General features: G+C 43.1%; 1 protein-coding gene across 6 annotated transcripts in view; it reads left to right on the top strand.

The window, feature by feature from the left end:
• The window catches only part of CAMKMT (calmodulin-lysine N-methyltransferase), a 422,071-nt gene extending 407,064 nt beyond the window's left edge, over nt 1-15,007 (top strand). The window contains exons 10-12 of one of the 6 annotated variants that reach the window (XM_057497250.1): nt 8,865-8,996; nt 10,175-10,282; nt 14,634-15,007. In XM_057497250.1, the coding sequence (XP_057353233.1) occupies nt 8,865-8,996; nt 10,175-10,258 (216 nt within the window). In that variant the 3' untranslated portion in view covers nt 10,259-10,282; nt 14,634-15,007. Of the gene's footprint in view, nt 1-1,909; nt 3,056-3,091; nt 3,131-8,864; nt 8,997-10,174; nt 10,283-14,633 lie in introns of those variants that run through there. The other 5 variants (XM_036925634.2, XM_036925638.2, XM_057497252.1 and 2 more) reach the window with 5 other exon arrangements.
• The last annotated feature ends 6,491 nt before the right edge of the window (nt 15,008-21,498 follow it).

Here is a 21,498-nt window from a genome sequence, read left to right as displayed (position 1 = left end):
TGAAAATGTATCATACATAAATACAATGCTTTCAAGGACTCCTGGATCTCTCAATGCACAAACACTACTTCACTCATCACCAACACCCCTTCAAAGTCTGTTTGTGGCAAACACTCCATTTTGCTGCAGCAGATTTGCATGACTTACCTAGGATCATTCACATGATTTACAATAGAACACTGCCCCAGCTATGAATAGACCTAAATGCAGATTGGACTGGAATCTCCAGCAGCTCCCTTGCACCCTCTGTTAAACCCTGAACCATGCTCCCTGCTTGCCTGAAGTGTGACTGCACACAGCAGCACCCTCTGAGCAAGGGCAGCAGCCCTCCTACTGAGAGCTGATACTCCCCCTTAAGCCGGAGAAGGGTGAGGCAGGGCTCTGGAGTAGGTGGCCATGCTATGTGAGGAGGAGGCAAGCCAAGTCAGAGGGGCCCACACCAAACTGCAGCATTAGAAATGAGAGTCGGACACTTAGATCCCTCATGGGGTGGCTGATGCCCAAGACTACCCGCTGTTCTAGCCTAAGCCACAGGGGGCTCACCTTAAGAGGGGAAATCCAAGTTGTGATGGCATGTGGACATACTGAAATTACTGCCCAAGAATCTCATCCCCATCAGGAGGACTGGGGAGGCAGGGTTCTTGCACTCCCTGGGCCTCCACCCAGGTGGACCATAGAAGGGGCACGTGGACTTGGCCATGACCAGCAGCAGCTCTATATCCTGTGCCAGCGGGCTTGGAGGGTTTCCAGAACATGAGGGTAACCAGAGGAAAAACTACCTCTTTTCCTTCTTAGCTCTCAGGACTGGCTGTTCTGCTTCCAAAGGACTGCCTGCTGCTGAGTGTATGTGTTGTGGAAGTCACAGTCCAGACCTAAGATAGCATTCAAGGTTTATCCCATTACAATTCAAGCTCCTTTCAATAATCTCTTGAGCCCAGACAACTCCCGCATGGTTTTGTGGCCCAGGTGCTGAGAGTGCACAAGAGGCCCACAAAGAAACATCTGGGGCCTCCTTTGGTGGATCCTGAGTTCCTGGTGACTCGAGGCTTAGCAAATTCAGTGGAGGATGGAGCAAGGTCTCAGGGTGCTCCATAAAAACCTCCCTTTGGCCAAATGCTTCAATTTTGCAGGAGGGCCCAGGTTTCAGAAGGTAAAGTGTAACTGACGGAAAGGGTCAGAAATATCTGCATACAGAAGCCAAGTCTGCTTCTACTCTCTGGCCTCTCTGGGCCTGACTTTGACCTGTCCTGTAAAACGGGAGCAATGAGTCCTACCTATGGTCTGATGTAAAATGCTGTCATATGTCAGTGCCTCACCCAGTGCCTGGTGCACGGGAGCTGCTTCCAGAATGAGCACTGGCTCTGTTTATTGCTGTGTTAGCTTGTCCGGGGTACTCGTGAGACACTTGTCCAAGAGGATGGGAGGCCTGGATTCCAGCCCCAGTTTAGCACCAACAGGCTCTGGAACTGCAGCTCTCACCCTGTTTTCCCCAGTGAGGGGAAAGGGAGGGAGCTTGGCCAGGCTCCCACAGGGCTCCCGCAGCAGTGAACTCCCCTTAGTCTTTCCATGTGGAAAGAAGGTGAGCTTGGGCTCTGGGGGATGAAAGCTTAGGTTCAGATCTAAGCTCTGCCATTAACTGAATTCCTCTCTTGAAGCCTCACTCTGAAAACTGGGGATCAAAAAAGCTAATGCATTGGAAAGCTTTTCACATGTGATTGGCTCTGAATATACATTAGGTTTTGTTACCTTGGAGAAGAACTAGAGAGACTTTCTGATTGTGGTGAGTCCAGAATATAGGAGGCATTCTCCTTGGAGAAATGCTGGTGGGAGGGGAGTATGCCATTTTCTTTTCCTGAACTTTGACAATTTCTGCACATTTCTCCTGTACCCATGCCCTGCATCCCTGCAGCAGGCCCTGCGCTGGTCCCAGGAGGACTGTCCACCAGATGAAGATAACGCTCCTTACTGCAGGCAGCCCCCACTGAGTGAAGGGAGAGAGATTACTGCTAGATGACAACAGCAAAATAATTGCAACAGGGAGGTTCCAGTGTATGGGAAGAAATGTATGCTGCCATTTTGGGGACTGTGGCTCCTTGATTTCTAACTAGAGTCAGAGGATTCAGAAGCAAAGCAAACAGCTAGAGAGAAGTAGTTGCCCAGCTTTTCAGTTTTTATAATGGGGTCATGAATGAGGGGAGCAGACCCTGGACAGAGCTTAGCCACCAGGGTGGTCTCCTAGCATGGCTGAGTGGCAATGTCAGATCCCAGGGCTGAGCTTATATCCCCATCAAAAGGGACACCTGTGCCTGGAATTCATTGCAGGAAGCCCCAAATTTCAGCAGGAAATGCTTATCACCTGCCCGAGATAGAAACTATCCAGTTTGCTGGCTGAGAGAAACTAAAACATTTGACTCCAGCCAGAATACTGTAAGGGACTCCAGCAAGCTTAAAGGGTGAAAAGAAAAGGATAGATATTAAAAAGAGAGAAATCAGCAAATTTTACTTATTTCAGAAAGCAATGTCCCCTCCCCCATTTTTCCTCCAATGAGCAGCTTCTTGCTGCTGCTGATTGAGAGGTGACCCCCATCGTCGTGTTCCTCAGAGAACATCAGCAATGCCTGATATTGGAGGACCCGAATGTAATTTCAAATACAGCCACAGCAGCTTGCAAGGTGAACTTTAGTCCAGAAATGACAACCAACAAATGGAATCAGTAATATTCCTCTGAAATGACTTTGGGTGCAGGGAGGGACACCAAGCCAGCTAGACAAAGTGAATTTACTCAGGGCCATGAGAAGACAGATGGGGAGGCAATACTGACAGCTCTCCAGCTTGTTTTCACTGCTAACCAATTGTCAAGAATTCAAAAATATCATTGCAGACTTCATTTAACCTTCCTCAGAAACTGGCCCTAAGTGCCAAATTCCTGGAGGCCTACCTTTAAGTGAGAAGTGCAAAAATGTAAATCTTGGGTTGATTCTTGTTTCAGAAGAGCATTTTCTTTTTACTGATGGATTTCCTCATATTCAAAAAAAAAAAATCTAACATCTATGCATACATCTATAAAACCTGTGTTTTTGCTTATCTCAAGGTAATGCCTGTGAGTGTGGGCTGAGTGTGGGGCTAGTGAACCGAGATGGAGCTGAAGGACCCTGGGTGTCCTGTCTGCTTGCCAGGTCAGAGGCCCAACGACCCTCCCCTGTTTTTGGTGAGAAGCTTTGTTCAGCCATAATAGCTGGTTCTCCTGGTTATAGGAAGTGAGCCCCTACGTGGTCTGAAGGCCCTCAGAGCAGGGGCCTGGCCCTAGAAGCTCTGTTCTGAAGCCTACCGAGCTGTTTATTCAGCATGTGCCACATTGAGTCTCTGCCCCCAAGGAATTTATAATCTGTCTGTGGAGCTGTGACACACCCACAGGTAGAGCTTCAGTGGACCCTGCAAAATGGCTACAGTGGCCCAGCACCCAATCGTAGTAGCCTGGTGCTGTCTGTGTTTTCTGAATCTTTCTAAATTATACCTTCAGTAGGATGTGAGATGCTCAAGGGTTTGGACTCTGTCTTGATTCAACTAATATTTGTTGAGCAACTACTATCTGCCTGGCACTGTGCTGGGGAGTGTGGGGTAGGGATATAAATATGAATGATGAGCACTTGCAAATCTCACAGTTTGGCAGGGAAGACTAATGCATGAGCCATAATATGGGGGGGTACAAGGGAAGAAGTACAGCCTAAGAGTGACTAGCTGCCTCAGGAAGGTTTCCCTGGGACAATGATACTTGTCTTTGGTCTTGAATAATAAGGGCATTCTAAGCCTCAGAGGAAGCAGACTAGTAGGTGGCATCCCTGGGGGAGGGAACAGCACTCACAGGTGTAGAGCATGGAAAAACATGTGTGTCTCAGGATCAGCAGGAAGGTGTGTGAGAGGCTCTGTGTGATTTGGCATTAGGGTTGAGAAGGGGCAGGAGGTGAAGTTAAAAAGTTAGTTTGGGGAGCTGTGTTATGAAACAGAACACTAGTGATGACTAGACTGGACTTTATTTATAGGTAAGGGAGAGCCTTTGAAAGTTTTTGAGTGATGCTATGGTTGGATGTGGTTTCTAGAAAGATCAGTCTGGCCAGCATAAAGGCTGGAGTGAAATAAGATAGGGCTTAAAAGCAGCAAGGCTCTTCAGGAGTCCACTGTGGACCACCTTCTACCTGGAATCATCCAGGGAGAGCTAGTGAAGATCTGAAGAGGGAACTGAATGAATAGTCACTGAGTGGAGTTTTGTTCAGCAAACACTTACTGAGTGCCTCTCAGATGCTGCACCCTGTGCTAGGACCTGGGAGAGAGTACAACATGATCCTGCCCTGAAAGAACTCACAGTCTAGCATGAGAGATAAGCAAGTGAGCAGTTACCTGGTGATTACGTTAAGGATATAGCAGAAGTATGGTTAACCCATCAAAGCAGGGAGTGGAAATGACTAACTGGGGAGAAGGCACCCCGTGGAGGCCAGGGGCGAACAGCAGAGGTCTCACAGGGCAGGGTATCTAATCTGGGTGCTGAAGGCCGTATGAGTTCACCAGGCAGGCAAGAGGCAAGAGAAGCATTCCACCCAAAGGGAATGTTTGCATGTCTGAAGACACATGGGGCCCATGAAAGGACAAACCAGGGCCTGCAATGAGTCTGGCCTGACCAGAGCCCAGGGGAGTGGCAGGGGACAAGGCACGCGTCAGGCCATGCTGGGCTTCGTCTGCTGTCCTTAAAAGGTGGGACCCGTGTCAGTGGTTTTCAAGCCCTGTTTAAATGGCATAACCCTTTGTCAAAACATTTTTCACCATCACCCCAATTGTAAAACAGATAAAAGTGAAGCAGATTTAGTCTAATTGGATGTGAGATTAGCACTTCCTCCTCTTGGCCTCCTTTTTACTCTTCCAGATCACTCTCGAAGCAGCTTGAATATAGTCGGAGAACCCTGTATAGCAGATCACAGTGGTGTGGGGGTCAGGGGTGGTGGCATCAAAGGGTTTAAAAGGCAACGCCACATTTCCCTGATTGCCAGGTGCATTTTGAAGGTGAAGGGTATGGAAGTGCTTGATATCTACTAAGTACTCAGCCTGTGTGTGTGTGTGTGTGTGTGTGTGTGTGTGTGTGTGTGAGAGAGAGAGAGAGAGAGAGAGAGGGAGGGAAGGAGGGAGAGAGATGGAGAGGGAAGGGTGTTTGGGGCCAAGAATAGTATGTTTCATTTTAGATGGAATGGGTTAAAGATACTTTCAGACCATCCCCGTGGTATGATCTAGCAGGCACCTGAAAACATGGCGGTGGGCCCTGGACAATGCTGAATACTGCAGTTATAGACTTAGGAGTTTGGATGTATAAGGACTTCAGTACAATTGCCTAGAACTGTACAGAACAGGAAGAAGAAGTAGGCAGGGCCCTGATGACCACTGACAATTAAGGGGCAGATGGAGAAGCCAGGGAAGCAGGCTGAGAGAGACAGAGAGAGATGTAGGGGAGGAAGCAGGCGAAAGCAGCATCTCAGAAACCAGGTAAAGAAAAAATAAACAAGCTTAAACATGTAATTGGTATTTAATAGTTGGTTGCCTGGAAATGAAAAAGGAATAAAGGCATTTCGTTGGCATAGCATAATCCTTTTAAAATAAATCTGAAGCATACTTATTTTTTCCAGAAGTACACACCCTTCAATAGATGAGTATAGATTAGTCCAGCAAAATAACAGCTGTGCTCACAATGTAAACAATATCGTCATTGTTTAGGGGAACTACTCCTGTCTCCTTTCCAGGGATAAGTGAATTCTCTGAAATTTCTGCTCATCAGTCAAAATTTTACATTCAATTGAGTGTTCATTCTGAGTTTGAAATGATTCTGTGACTGTATATGCTTAGAAAGTTGTGCTTTGGTAAATTGAAAATAATTTTTCTAAAGTGATGGGCTAATTTGAAATCTAGATTCTTTTTCTTGTTTTGATTTTTACAGCCTGAATTGCAAGTCATATTCTTCTGTTGTACCAGATGGAGTGTCCTGTTCTACTGGGGATGGGGGGTGGGGGTGGCTTCTAGAACCATTCGTTTTGGGGTGGATGCTGGCACTCAGTAGGGCCCAGTGGATGTTTATTGAATGAATGGATGACATATCAATTGTCCCTCCTAAATATTAATCCACATCTCAAAGGTGTCTGTATTCAATGTAATGAAAAAGAAAACATTTTAAGATACCTGAAATATTAGAGATTAAAACTACTATTCACTCTTTCTCTTGTGGGTACAGTACCATGCACAGAATGCTGTCCCCTAAAATCCTGTCATAGCCCCTGACTCTGTAAAGGCTTCTCAGAGAAAATCTTTTCTAAAGAATAAGCAATAGAACGTGGCCTTGGAGATCCCAAAGACTTGTATTTCTCAGGTTATTCAACATTGGATTCAGTTTACTCTCTCAGAACAAATATTGGTTGAGTGTCTACTATAGACTGAACACTGAGAAAATGCAGTGAATAAAACATTAGAAGCTTCCGCTGTTATGGAGCTTATGTTCCAGCCAGAGGAAGTGGGCAATAACAAGGTTATAATGTGTGTCAGTGGTTATGGGTGCTAAGAACAAAAGTGAAGCAGGGAGGGGGTGGAAAGTGATCAGGGAGGGGCTGCTGTTTTAGCTAGGGTGGTAAGGGAAGGACAGGTCAACTGAGACCTGAATGAGGAAAAAGAGGCAGCTCAGCTCCTTAATTACCATCAGAAAACATCAGCCCAACCCAGGGCCCGGTAGCCCTGTATGTAGAATGATACATAACTTAGATAACAGCTGTTAAAAACCAGTTCTTCAATTGTAACTGTAAGGCAATTTTTGCAGGTGACTATAAAACAACTTACGTTATTCAGAAATCCAGAATGGCAACTAGCTCTTAGAAATGACTGAACTGACCTACCAGTATTCCTTCTTTTTTTTTAGTGGAGACTCCTACTCCCCTGTGGAAGCCGTGTATTTTATATAGCACATCAAAATGAAATTTTGCTGTTAAGTTTGAAAAATGCCTGAAAATAGCAATTAATATTGGGAAAACTGACAGTCTCTTAAGTACAGTGGCATGATGGGTGCTGCGGTAATTATGTGCCTGAGTCTGCACATGTCTATGTAAACACAGTGTGAACAACACTTAGGATGGTGTATCAGTGTATTTTCTTGCAGGGAAATGAGGGATAGAGGGAGAAAGAGAGAGAACTGATAGAATTTTTATAGCACTGTTAGATGGTGTCTGTGTTGCCAGTCTAAATCTGCATAACCTTGTTTTCAAATTATTTTCACATTCATCACCTCATCTGACCTTCACAAGTTGCTGGAGGGAACAAGGCAGGGCAGGCTTTGTTCTTCCTATTTGGTGGATGGGAAAACTCAGTGAGTCAGCTCGGATGGCCTGAGTTTCTTCACAGCAAAATGAGGAGACTGGATGACATCATCTCTAAGGTCCCTTCTAGCTCAACAGTTCTGACTTTTTTCTGATTCTCCGGGAGTGACACAGCAGTTCATTGGCAGAGACTCCTTTTACTCCCAGAAACCTTTCTGCCACGCCGTTCCTCCTTAACTTCTTCCAGCCCTTCATTGCATTTTTAATCAGCTGTAAAATGTAATGTTTACTGTGCAAGATTGTTAACAAAATTGTTGAAGGGATTAAATTGTTTGTGAAGCACTTGCACACTGGTAACTATTATTATTACTAGTGTCATCACTATTACTAATAATGAGGAAACATAGTGCACCACTACACGGCAATACTGCTACAAGGGTGTCCACACTGGAGTCGGGTAAGTTTCCAGTCATTTCCCTGCTGTGTCATCTTGGCCGATGATTCATCCTTTCTGAGCATCCTATGGACTGGAACTGGTACTACATGCCGTGCTAGGTCCTTTGGAGACTAAATGAGATAATGCAGCTAGAGCATCTATCCCGGTGCCTGACACGTGCCAGATGCTCCAAAAATAGTTGGTGGGTGTGAATGATAAACCACCATTCATAAGAAACTGGGGTATGTTTTCATGATCCCTCAAAACCTGAACTAGCATTTCATAGAGGTGAAGTGTAGCCTTGAAATTAACAGAAGCATACAGTCATCTTTTAAACAAAAATTCAAGTCTACCCTTCTCACTGTAACAGTCTCATAAGGCTGTGTGTACAGGTTATCGAGAAAAGCCTCTTTATTCTCATTACATCATTTTTTCTGAAAGGCAATTGTATGGGGAGCTGCTCTGCCATAATGATGGCCGTCACAAAGGGTTCAACAAAGTTGGAACTCAAGATCCAGTAGGCTTATTTCTGACAGTGTGGTCACGGAGAGTCTGGTGTCATGGCTAAAATGTGACAATTATCCAATGGGCATTGCAGTTACTTGTTTCTATGGAGGACTTCTTGGTATTGAATTTTCAGGTGCAATAAGCTAACATTTATAGGCATCTGTTGCCACATGCTCTGGAGCTATGTTGCAGATGTGTTGACAGCTGCTAAGGAGTCACAAGGTGGATGGCACTGCAACTGGTTAATCTAAAATCTAGTTGATGGTTTAAACCACTGGACCCAAGAGAGGTGTGTATTGTACAGAATCCCAACTTTGAGCTACATTTGTTTATTACACGCATTGTTTGAAAAGGATAAAATAGCAACATTTGAACATGAAATACATTGTTTTTCTTATTCTATGTCTTCTTATTCTATGTATATCTATCCTTGAATTTTTATCACTGTGGATGCCCATCCTGTATGGACATCTCAAGAACAATTGCGTTTTCTACCTGAGAACAGTACGTTATGCTTTGACCAGTGTCTGTTATGTTTGGTTGCCTCCCAGTTTTAAAATGTGTGCATTTCCTTTTTAACGTTCTAGGGGAAAGCAATGGTATTTGCACCTCGCCGAGGGAATACTTTAAACCAGTTTTGCAATCTAGCTGAAAAAGCTGATTTCTCTATCCAAAGACATGAAAATTATGATGAACACATTTCAAACTTCCACTCCAAGGTTAGTTTTCTGCTTGGGTTAGATAACACTTTAATCCGCAATGCATTTTGAAGAGATCATGGTCTTTTTGGCAGGTAACCTAAATACTTGATTAAAGTACTCCTTAGGTGTGCTGCTTCTGAACAGCTATTTGTATCTGATTATTTTGTGTGGTAAAGCCATCTTTATCTTCGCATGTCTAGAAGGATTTTACAGAAACCATTCCTGTTTACTTCTTTCTCTGAAACAAACTAATCTTTCATTCATAATAGGCTAATTTGTTGGAAGCAGGGGAGGTGGCATAGAATGAATGATAAACAAGCATTTATATTTTAATGAAAAACCTTCAGCTTCTAAGTAGGTTAAATGCTTAGCCGCACTGAAATAAATAGAAGGTGAATGTCTAATTGTATCATGTTGGACTATAAATCTTTATCTCTGCTTGCTTTATGGCTGGGTCAGTTGGCTGTTTGAGCCTGTTAAATCTCATACAGAATTCCACAGTTGTGGGGTTATATGTCAGATCAAGGAGCTACAAGATTTAGGTCAAAAGCTCTTATCTGAGAGTGATTTCTAAGCTTGCTTACATAAAGCAGTGTTATCAGCCTCTTTATTATTTTTAGGTGTAGAGCAATATAGGACCCTGAGAGCTACAAGCGTTCCACTGAAAACTTTTTAGGAATTTCACATTTGCTAATACATGCCACACTTACTAGTAAAACATGTATTACACTTCTTTAATATTGTCCTTATAGAAATCTCCCTTCTCTGAGCTAGTCTAACCTTGGTAAGAGACTTTGACTTGTTATGATTTTACAAGTTGTGACTACAGAGAAGTAAAGGCCTGACCTTAATTTTCCCCTGGGGAAATGTGAGATAGCATTCTTTATTACCCAGGACTATGGTATAATGTAGAAGTGTGTTGACTTTTGAAAATTATATGCAAAGTGGGTCTGATCTCCCAAGCAAGAGAAAGGTAATCCTCACTTTCTGGAAATCTGTTCACTTCTTTGGATCTTCAGGGCTCCATTTAACCCTCAGAATAAAACAATGCTTTATGAACTGCAAGGTTAAATCAGTTCCTTTCACTGGTGGAATGCAGCCCTTTGCTGATCATCAGAAAATAAAAACAATGGCGTGTTATTCAAATCTCACCTGCCTCTCTAGAGTGATGTTTTCCCTTTTCAACCCCTCTCCAGAATAAAAGGAATGACTCTGAGGGCTTTAGCTGTTGGGAAAAGGCTCTCTCCTGGTTCCCTGGGCTCCTCCACCCAAAGGGATAAAAGCAGCCCTCTCTCCGGGGTTAGGTGAGAGCTACAAGGATCAGCTGATGGTCCTGTCATTTACCTTCTCCCTAGGACAACAAATGCTTTTTCAGTCACTGCTCAGGAGAGCAAAGACGTGGGTTTCTCCGCTGGCAGAGGTATTCAGCATTCTGCCTGGTCCCTGCAAGATCTGGTGTGTTGGGACGTGTGAGGCATCCGAGTCCTGGCGGCCACCTCTCCTTTGTCTAGAACTTTAGATTGTCAGCACCTAGTGGACAGCAGCTTCCTCCTTTAATTTCCAATGTTGTACACACTATCCTGCAGTGCTTAGCATGGTCCATAAATCACAGATGATGCCTCTTACATTTATATATTGTGCAGCATACTCCCAGTGAGTACCAGGTAAATAATCATAAACGGATTGACCAGTTCCACAAAAAAATTAATTTCCATAAATAACTACGTGGCCTTAGCTTTTTTCTCTTCATAATTGCTTAAAAGTTAAATTTGCCACCTTGCTGACGCTGAACTAAGAAACTGCTCCTCTCCTCTTTTGGTGGTTGTGAGAAGTGAGCATTGCATTTCATTGTCAGGAAGTAGATACCTGGTGGAAAGTTCTGCAAAGTTGCTGTACTCTAGGTAAATGGCATAAACATGCACCCACAATGAATATTTGTAATGATGAGAGCAATTGCAGCTAGCTTGGTTTCTCCTGCTTCTGGCAAAAGATTGCCTCTTGCCCCTTTTGTACCAGAAGCATAAGGTGCCTGGCTTTGTGGGCCCAGCAGTCGAGTAACCCTTCTGCCTGGCCCGAGACAGGTCCCGAGGACCCATCACCAGCGCGCACGTGGAGGTCTCCTCTGCAAGAGAAGGATCCCCGGGAGGATCTGTCCTGAAGCCCGACGGTCAGCCGCGGGCTAAGCTGGAGGGAGTGGGGAGAGTCCACTGCTCGGCGGCGAGCCGCGCTCTCTGCACAGGGGCGCGGGCGCGGGCGCGGGGGCCGAGGCCAGCACCCCTGTCCTCCTGGGGCCCCCGCCCGCTGCCCGCCTGCCTGGGCTCCTGGGACCCGCAGGGGCCGGCGAGGCCGCCGGGAACCTCCACCTGGCCGCTTTTGTTAGCTGGGTGCTAATAGCCAGGGCTTAAAAGTTTTCCATCTTGAGCGGCAATCAGCTTTCTTCCCCTCCATCTCTAGCCAAACCCCCGTGGTCCCTGGGACGAGCCTGCTCCCAAATGGAGGAGCAGCGTTTTCCTTCAGGCTGCGTGTTATCCTCTTAGCCCTACTGTGTTGGAATAGAGCGTAACCAGCTGGAGGACTGTAAGACGCCTGATAATGCCGCTCTTTTCCGCTGTCCCGTCTTAATCTTGTTACACAAATGGTTGTGAAGAGATTCATGAATTTTAATTTTGCCCTCTGCATTAGTGCCTCACGTCACTCATACACAGCTGCCTTCTATGCCGAGTTTTTCACCCCTCCTTTTACAACAGGGGAAAAAATTAGTTACAATCTTGGCAGTAGTGCAAGGTAAAAAAAAAAAAATCTACAGATTTAGGCAACCACCCATGAAGCTGATTAACAGTCAGTGATCAGGAGGAACAGCTTTGCCTCTTAAACTTTTCACCTCTCATTGTTAACTGTGAAATTTTATTTCCGTTAAAAAGCAAGCCTGTAATCAAAACGGTGCCATTCTGCACTTTTCTGCCAGTGCTTTTGTTAAATTGTGCCCACACCATGCAGCCAGCGTGCTCAGAAACCAGGCAGCCAAAGGTGTAGTATGTTTTAAAAATACTGCCTTTCTGTTCATCCAGGCAACGGGGAAGAAAAATAAAACACTTCCCTCTCCTATCCAACCCCTGGGTCTCCTCTAGGTTAGATATCAAACGCATTGTCCGCTGCTGTGGCTCAAAACCTTCAGGATGTTAGGATGTTAGGATAAGCAAATTGTTTAGCAAGGGAGAGACCTAACTTAGAGATCACAGTTGGCTTGAAATTAGTTGATAAAAATGCTCTCATTCATGCAAATATTCTCTGGAATATGATTTTACATGCCATAGGGTTGTTGTGTGTTTTTTTAACTTTTGCAAAACCACCTGGCTGTTTATTTTCTGTATTTTTGTACTGAGCCATGAAAATAGGCTTGGGCTCGGCTGTGAAGTCAGTACATTGTGTTAAAAGCGTGGCCATATTGCACTTCTGCTTATCTATTCAAAATGCCACATTACAAGTGGCTGGTGCTTATAATCTGTGTGGTGTGCTGTTGATAATTGTGGATACTGTAAAGGGTAAACAGTCTGAACCCCACTCCTGCTGCTGCTGTTCACACCGTGGCAAGGCTGAGCGTGTTACATCCAATTATGAAGTAAAGCATAATGCTACTAATAGCAACTATATAATTTAGTTCAGTCCTCAAAGACCCTGTTTTAACCTATGAAATTGAAAAATTGTTTTATTCACAATTTGCTTTTCGTTCATTTTTTTCGAGGTGGTTTTTTCTTTCTTAAAATTATAATTATTAATTGGACAAAGAAGTACAGCCTGGGTAAATGGAATTACTCTTAAACCATGTAACGTTCCCCCATCGAAGCAAGTATTTCCTAACAGCTTTGTGTGTGTTCAAGTACCCTCACATAACAGATTTGATTCAGAAGCGATCTGGTGCTGGGGTATATTGTTGCCTTTGAGGGCTGTCAGCTCTTCCGCATGGCGGGAAGGGCTCACAGTCAACTCCGGGCTGGCCCCTGGCCCCTTCTAGCAAGGAAGTCTCTGTTTTGGCCTCCAGAGGTCAGCAAAGAATCCAAGTGAAAAGTGATTTCTAACCCATATTTACAGAAGAATTATTTATCCCACATATTACCTCAGGGACTTTATAAAGAGCTCATTTGAGTCTCTGTATATTAGTGCATTGTGAGCGAGTAGGTCAGCTGACTCACGCTGAGTAATCAACTTGCCCTTATCCCCAATCCCTGAGGAAGAGTTTAGCTAGCGTGGCCCCCTCTCCCCTCTGCAGAATACTTCATTGAGCTCCTTCTATCACTAGGGCAACTGGCAACAAAGGTATTTGCAGTGGGTGGGTCCCGGTGAGTAGGTTTGGATTGGGAAGTTTGTGAAACCATTTTCTTGGCTTTTATTATTATTGTTGTTATTGTTGTTATTTTAGAGTGATGCTGAGGGACCTTGGGTTTAGGATTAACACTGGCACTACTGTGGTGGCAACAAAAGTCCATGGGGATCTTTCTAACCAACTAATCATCTGTAAACAAAACAAACTCCATCTAAGAAAACAGAATGAAGTTACTTCTATGACTGTACCCTCATCAGTTCTTAGGAGAATGGATTAGGATGTAAAGACGGGGTTGTCTTGCTGATCCCAGGTGAGAAAGGAAAAGCAGGCCCACTGCTTCTGCCCTTAATGGTGAGGGCATGTACAGTTCGGGAATATGATTTAGAAGACACATGTACTTTGAAAAGATTAAAATTAAAATGCCCCAGACCTCCTAATCCAGGAAGGTGTCGTGTTGGAGCCATTCCTTCAGCTTCGGGGTTGGGTGGAGGGTGGGTATCTGATTTGAAACAATAAAGGAGTTGATTCCATGTATAATTAAAGAAGTACTTATTTCTGATCCTTATAAACTAAAAAATGAATTAACAATTGGCTCATAAAAAATGAATAACCAATTTCAAAAATACTAATTTCTTTTATAAACAAAAAATTGTTGTTTGCCAAAATAGACATAAATATGACTGTCAAAATTATTCTAGCTGAATGAGGAAAAGTATACTTTGTATTTGACAACTCTAATTGGATTTTAAAATCTATCATGGAGAGGCCCGGGAACTTCACCAGGGTAGCATTGAAGCTTGATGCTCTAATTGTTGGAATATGTTTTCCTCCTTAGAGAAAATAATTTTTGAACTACTTATCATTGATTTTAAAACCCTTAAGAAACAGCTTAGAGCCTTTGAAATGTCTTAGTTCCCAAATCCTTTCCCTTGGGCCCAGGAGGTGCCACCGTCTCCAACTGGTCTGAAATGCCTGCCCGCTTGATTCCTGGGGCCCTGGCAGGGGGCAGAGAGGACGAAGAGCAGAAACCTCTATGTAAATGACTGGTCTGGTGAAGATGAACCCCTGGCTCTCCCTGCACTGAGGAGCCTCACAGTTTACAGGGATCACAAATACAGTTCGGCTATTTATGGACAAACAGTCCTCCGCAAAATAGTCCCAACTTGGTTACCATGTCAGTGACACTGAACTACTCTGAGTTGCTTTTTTGTGATTTATTTTCCCAGGACAGTAAATGTAGGTAAAAAGTCTTTATTATACTCAACATTAAAATCAACTTGTAAAAATTCCTAATCTGAGTCTTCTTCCCTTTTTTGTTATTCTGTTGTTTTCAGTTGAAAAAGGAAACCCAGGATGTATATGAAGAAAACCTTCATTATCCACTTCTGCTTATTTTAACCAAAAATGGATAGAAGATGAAGCTGCTCAAAAGATGAAGAAAACGCCAGTGCACAGGGACTATTTTCACACAGATGGAGATCTGGAACGGGCATAATATGCAGCAAGCCGTCGGCGTCCTCGGATTTGCCAGCCCCCAGAACTCGGGCCCCACCACCTCTGTGACAGTCCACGTGTGGGTTACAAGCCCACCTGTCCTCACCCACATCATTCCCCAGCCATCCTGGTCTCCTCTTATTTTCACTCTGCTTGTTGCTTTTCCTGTACCAAACCTTTGTTTGTCTTTAAATAAAAGCTATAAACAGCCTGAGATTTGAATTGGATTTGTGAGCAACATAAGTATTTTTCCCTTTAATTGAAACAGAATTTATTTCAGTGATTGCCACCCCCCTTTTAAAAAAACATATTGATCTTTGTTTTATTTTGGTGATGGTACTTTTTAATCTGTAAACACAGCAAACATGATACTTTCCTGGGTTAAAAAAAAGGGGGGTGCATATCTTTCTGTTCATCCTCAAATTAATTGTAATAAATCTGCCATCTTTTTTTCTGGCTCTCTTGCTCATGCTCTTTTTCCTTTTAAACAGGATGTGTTTTTTTCCCTCTAGATGTATAAGAAATGACTACATCAGCCCAAAGCCTCATAAACTGACCGTTTGTCCTCTGGACACAATAGCGTGGCCAGCCCTCTGCTCCTCCTCTCCAATTATGTGTGATTAGTCTCAATGTGTTGTGTCAAGGAGGAGGAGTGTGCTGAGTGCTTATTATCTGTTTAGGTACAAGAAGAGCACATTTAGGCTCTGACTATGAATGAAAAGCGAGCCTGTATCAGGGCTCCAATCTAACTGCTGCTGTTCTCCAGGCCTCTTTCAAAATAGGTCCTCCCGGAGAAATTTTCAATAAACGGTTGGTAAACTGGATTGCAACCAGGGGGAGTTTTTAAGAATTCAATCACAGTTATCTCATTTAAAGTCAGCATATATTGTTATATGCTGTGATTCAAGTGTGTGGTAAACATTTAATAGGTGCTACCTAGGATTAAGAGAAAATGACTTTTCTGCAAGGAACCCAAGCATATTTTTGCCTAGTGCATCCACTAGATGCTCTCATGCCTTTTGTGGAAATTCAGATGTTTATCTGTAAGGAATCATCTGTGCCCACTTTAGCAGTAATGTCATTAGTAGGTTAGTTATATATCCTACTAACTCTGTGTATTTAGTCTAATACAATTACAGTGGTAGGTGGGAGATGAGGGTGGAGGGGAGAGTGAATCCTTTTGCATGTTAAACAAACTTAGCTGTCATCAAAACAGCGATTCTCAAATGTCTTTTCTGCTCACTTCTATCATCAAACAAATTTTTCACCATCAGTTTGCATGTCCTCGTATTCACCACTTTTTCTGCTCCATTAGAGCACCTAGATGGATCTCGGAAGGCATAGGTCAAGTCGCAGTTAGATCATACATTTCTTTCTCACAAAAACTTGAATTGCAATGCCAAGTGATGGGCTAACATCACAATAACAGCAATTTATTCCTCTTTGGATAAAACAGCAGTCTATTCTCGGTGCTAGATAAAGACCAGGGCCATGCGAACCAGCCATTTAGCTGAGTGGTGCAGCTAGAGGCAGTTCTCCTTGGGCGACTGTATAGGTTGCACACTGGCTTCATATTCTCTTGTTTAAAAATTAGAATTTGGAATGTTTTAAAAGGCAACACAGGTAGTTCCATTTATACTGGTGGAAATACAGCAGAAATTATTTCTTCTGTAAAACCTGCTACTAAATCTGCCGGACAAAGAAAATCCATCCCTGTTAGTACCACCTAAGATGTTCCTCTTCTTTTTTCCTCCTTTTAAAATATAGAACAGCAGAATCATGAGAATATTTCTGCTCCTTGCTCATGAAAATACATGAATTGGCAAGAATTCAATTTGCATTTGTCTGTTGTGGGTGTAGAAATCCAGTGTTTATTTCTCTGGGAGAAGTAGTATTTTAAAAAGTGAACTAGTAATTTAATTTTTTTAATACCTGAGAGTGACTTGTGCAGTTACCTAAGCTTGAGACAGGGTATAGGAAATTAGCTGTTCTTAGAAAGAGATACCTAGTAAAGAAATATGCTTATTGTGTGACTAAAACCTTATCCTGTAAAATGTCAAGAGCTTTCATAGATTTTTATAGGATCCTCACTTGGAAATATCTCTAGCCCAGGCTCTCTGGGAGTTTGTGAAGTAACTAATGTTGTATGTTACTGAATAATTTAAAAGTGGCTCTTTTTCTCAGATTTTAATGAAATGCCAGCATTAACAAGGGAAAAAAATGGCTGCTTTATAAAGTTTGTCCATTTATATTTCTTTTGAAATTTGTGATTAGGAACTATTTTATGCATCAGTATTGGGTTGTATAATTGCAACTGAAATGCCCCATCCCATAATTGTCTATTTGCATGCCTTTGTTTCAAAAGGAAGCCTGTCTGCTTAGGAAATCATTAGAATGATATTCTGCTTCCTCGTGTACTTATATCTTCTATTTAAACTCATGATTTTTCTTTGTCATACTGGGTAGATTTGGTTGGATATAAAAATGTTACTAAAATCACTCATGGTCAGTTCTAATGCAGTGTTATGAACAGCGACATCCAACTTGGTTATAAGAAATATATTCTATTTTATAGCAAGACATATGCTGTGCATTGGGATAAAAGTGCCAGAAAAGATTACCTAAGAGGTTGATGCTATTTTGTATAAATTGTGTATTTTGTTGGCTTTTTGACTGAGCATGAAAATGTAACTTCCATTAGGGAAGGGTAATTTAGGTGCTCAGTATTCAGCAGAAAACTTGTCGGGGCCATAAAAGCTTTTCTGGCTGGTTCCTCGGGTGTTTGCAGAGAAGAGCTGCCCACCCCTTGCTGATTTTCCCTTTGGCTTCAGGATGGACCGAATTTACCACTGCATACCTGTTGAATCAATTTGGGGGATCCAGCAGTTAACTGAGTGAATGGAAGGATTAGTGGCCTCTGAGCCCTATTTCAACAGCCAGGTGGCTGTCCTGAACTAGTTAACTGCTTTTGACAGTTGAAGAACCTGGTTTTAATACCATAGGCAGGAGGTTGATGTGGTGGGGCTTTTTTCCCTTCTTCCCACTACCAAAATGGAACATACTTTCTCCTAAGGGCTAGAGGGTTTTTAAAAATAGGAACGGGCCATCCGCTCCCTCAGCCCAGCTTCCATGAAGCCTGTCTTCTTGCTTAGTCAGCAGCCGACTTGTTTCCAGTCTATGCCAAACAATTTGGTGGCACTGTCTGGGAAGGACCCTTGCCAGTTAGACTCTGGGGGGGTGGGCAGGATGCCCACACAGGAGAGGGGATAATGCATATGGAAAACACATTCATACACACACACTTAAAGGGAGGATAAGGCTGTGTAGACCCTAAATCTGGGCTCCAGTTCCCGGATTCCAGGCACATTCCTCCCCCCAGATTAAAATCTCCTGAGTTCAGACTGTATGAAATGTCACAATTATGCAGGTGTACTCCATAGAAGAGAGACTGATTTGAAAATCAGACTGGATCTCCTGAGAAACTCAATTTAGACAGAGGACAAATATATTTTCCTGAGTGGTCTCTTTCCAAATTAGGAAGGAGCCTGTTGGTATTTAACAAACCATTAAGCCTAAAATGCCACTTTTAATTCTCAGAGTTTGTTTTACGCAGAGAGCTTACTGCCAGGCTGTGGCTGAATGCTCACTCTGCCCTGGAAGTCTGTGCATTTGAAATCTGTATTTTGCCTTTTTTTGTCTCCCTTGACTTCTCAATTAATATATTTTTTAATAGTTAAAGCAGATCATACTGTGACTTTTAAAATGTCAACAAGCTTGGAAACAGAAATGTAACAAAATGGCTAATAGGAGATTCAATAGTTAATAGAGGGCCTGAAGTGTGAGCAAATACAGTAGCTGTATATTGGAAACTGTGCAAGTGAAGATGGCTTTAGTATTGCAAACTGAGGAAGAAAATTGTTTTTAATTAGCACCTTCATAAGAACTGCTGATTAATACTGTTTTGTTTGGTGAAAAGCTTTCAGCTGAGTAATTTGTACAGCCATTACAACAGTTTTGTTAGAGCGGGACTCCTGTTGTTAAACACAAACAGCAGATGATAATGGTGGAAGAGGAGTTTGTCATGTAACAATTTACCTTATTGAAAAAAGCTTTATATAAAACCCAATACAGTAGGTACCAGCAGAAATCACATATTTTAAATCTTTCCCAAATTGCAGTGTGCCATGCTTGTGTTTTTTTTTTTCAAGGACTAGAAGCAGATTTTATATCATTTATAAAATTATATACACAATTTAAAGGTGGTGTAGCATGGACAGACCGCTTTCTCGGCGGCTGTTTTACATCAGAGCAGTAAAGTGGCCGTGTATTCAAACACTTTCTAACTACACAAAGCAGGTTGTAAAATAGAATCCTAATTAAATAATGTTACTCAGAGCTAAATTTACATTGGGGCTGGATGTAAAGAAATAAGAGTTGGTGTTTCTGCCTTAGGTGGGTTTATCACACATAGGATCTTTAAATATATATATATATATTTCTCAAGGGAAGTTTAACCTTTTTTTTTCTTCTCTGACCTACCTGCTTTAACCAACCAGGGAGAAGAGTGCCCATTCGGTGAGAACTGACCAGGGAATCAGAGGCTGATTTCAGAGAACTCCCATCAAATGGATATTGCATTAGCCAGAAGCATGGGAACCTTTTTTTTACTTTTAAATAAAATGCAATGGTAAAGCATATTTGCATTAAAATATTACACTAACCAAGGCTGGTAAGAACTGTAAATTATTGGAGTGGCGTAATAGAGCATGAGATTTTTTTTTTTTTAGACAGGCCTTCGGGGTAATAACAAGGGTTGAGGCTCACGACAGTGCCAAATAAGCTTTAGACAGCATAATAGTCTGCAAAGAAAGCCACAGAGCACTAATGTGAAGGAAGAGCTGTCCACCACATGCAGCAAAAATCACCAAAGGTCATTTTATGGTAGCAATTGTGACATAAAATTGGTGGTCATGCTACATGTCTAATACTCAGCACAGCTTTATAAATGATGGGCCCCTAGCGATGGCTGTCATTAAGTGCTTTCATCATAATAAACTTTAAACTGTTGGCTTTATGAATCGCCAGCTAGCTTCAGCTGTTCTTTGGATGGAGCTTGCAGTGCCTTAAGTGTGACAAGACCTATTAGGAATTGCAACCATGTTTCAAGCGTACTTGGCTTCCCTACTCCTGGGGTGATTGCTGCCTATTAAACGGCGTCTGGGAAGATTTTCCTCCAGCAATCTCTGATCAAGAGCTTTTTTGGGCTTTGACCTGCATTTCCTTCAAGACTTTCTCTGAGGAGTTTTATAAGAGCAAAACTCTAGAGGATTTATAGCCACTTCTGATTAATACCTTTCCAGTTTTTCTAGCAACTCTCCCACTGCTGCATAGAGAAAAGCTTTCATTGTTCCTGAGGTGCTTATTTGTGACCTTTTCTCTGCTTCCTGATTCCCTCTAACGTGTTCTCTCAGCGAAATCCTCGGGGTGGAACCAAGACAGTCGGTGAAGTTGTTACAGCTGGAGAGACAGAGAAGGAAAGAGGGAGGCTTTTATACTTTTTAAAGAATTACATGCCGTGCAGCCTGGCCCCGCCCATTTAAAATACCCGCTGTGACGTCACCCTCCGCTCCGGGTACCAAACTCATCCTTAATGAGCCCTGGGAGTAAACTGAGACGACACATGAAGATTTCATGATTCAAATTACACTTTGATTAACCTTTGGCATAGGAAGTCTTTTAGTTTCTATAAATCTTACAGTGGCTTACCGTCCGTCCTACTGATGTGAATAATAGATGCTTGGGGAAATCGCTCTTTAAAAACCCAGGGTATTTAATTCACAAGGTTTAAACACACATTTGAGACTCACTTAGCAAGAACTTTGATTACTTCTTGTTGTTTTTCTAACTTGGAGGTCGTCCCCGCCCCTCACCTCCAGTTTTTTTCTGCTTGACTCCAATGTTTTTTTTAGATAGTAAAAGCTTTCAATGTCTAAGTCCCTGTCTTAATACTCTTATTAGTCTTTCTTTTAAGCTATGCAAGGTCCTAAGGATAGTTAAGGGAACGTCTCAGGTGTGGACCATTACACAATTAAATTAGCAAACCTCGGAGGGACTGGATTAGAACTCCGCAGGGAACACCTGGTGATTCAAACGGCGATCCTAGTTTCTGAATAGTGAGGGTCTGCGGCGTGGTAGTCTCGGTCATCTCGGTCACAAACTTACCTTACCAGATAAAGTACTGCAGGCTTAACCATTTCTTTCTGGGAGTAGGCTTCTGGGGCTGTCAGGGTGAACAGGAAAACCATCAACGAGTGTGTCAAAGGGAAAACAGGAGTCGGAGGACTGTGGCTTTGCGCACACAAAGGCATCCGCCCTGCCCGCCCTGCGAGCCAGCCAAGAGTAGCCAAGTGCATTTCGAGGCTGCTGCCCAGGTGCAGGGGGTGGGGGTGGGGCGGGCTGCAGAATGCCCCAGAACAAAGGCGCCTCCAGGAGCCTGTGCACAGGTCACCTGCTGCCTCCAGGGCAGATTAAGGAGGGCTGGAGAGGGCATTTGGAGGAAATGGTGCTGTTCTTCCTTGGGAAATCAATTCGTCCCACCCTTGATAGGGCATTTTGCCCTCTCTCTTTGGGGGTCCTAGGCAAACGTGCTTCCGGGTCTCTCAAAATCAGTTATTATCAGGCCCCTGTTTGAAGAGGCGGCACCTC

This window comes from Manis pentadactyla, chromosome 2 (genome assembly GCF_030020395.1).
Source record: "Manis pentadactyla isolate mManPen7 chromosome 2, mManPen7.hap1, whole genome shotgun sequence".
Lineage (NCBI taxonomy): Eukaryota > Metazoa > Chordata > Mammalia > Pholidota > Manidae > Manis > Manis pentadactyla.
The sequence above is the reverse complement of the archived record's forward strand: the minus strand, read 5'-3'. Positions and strand labels throughout refer to the sequence as shown.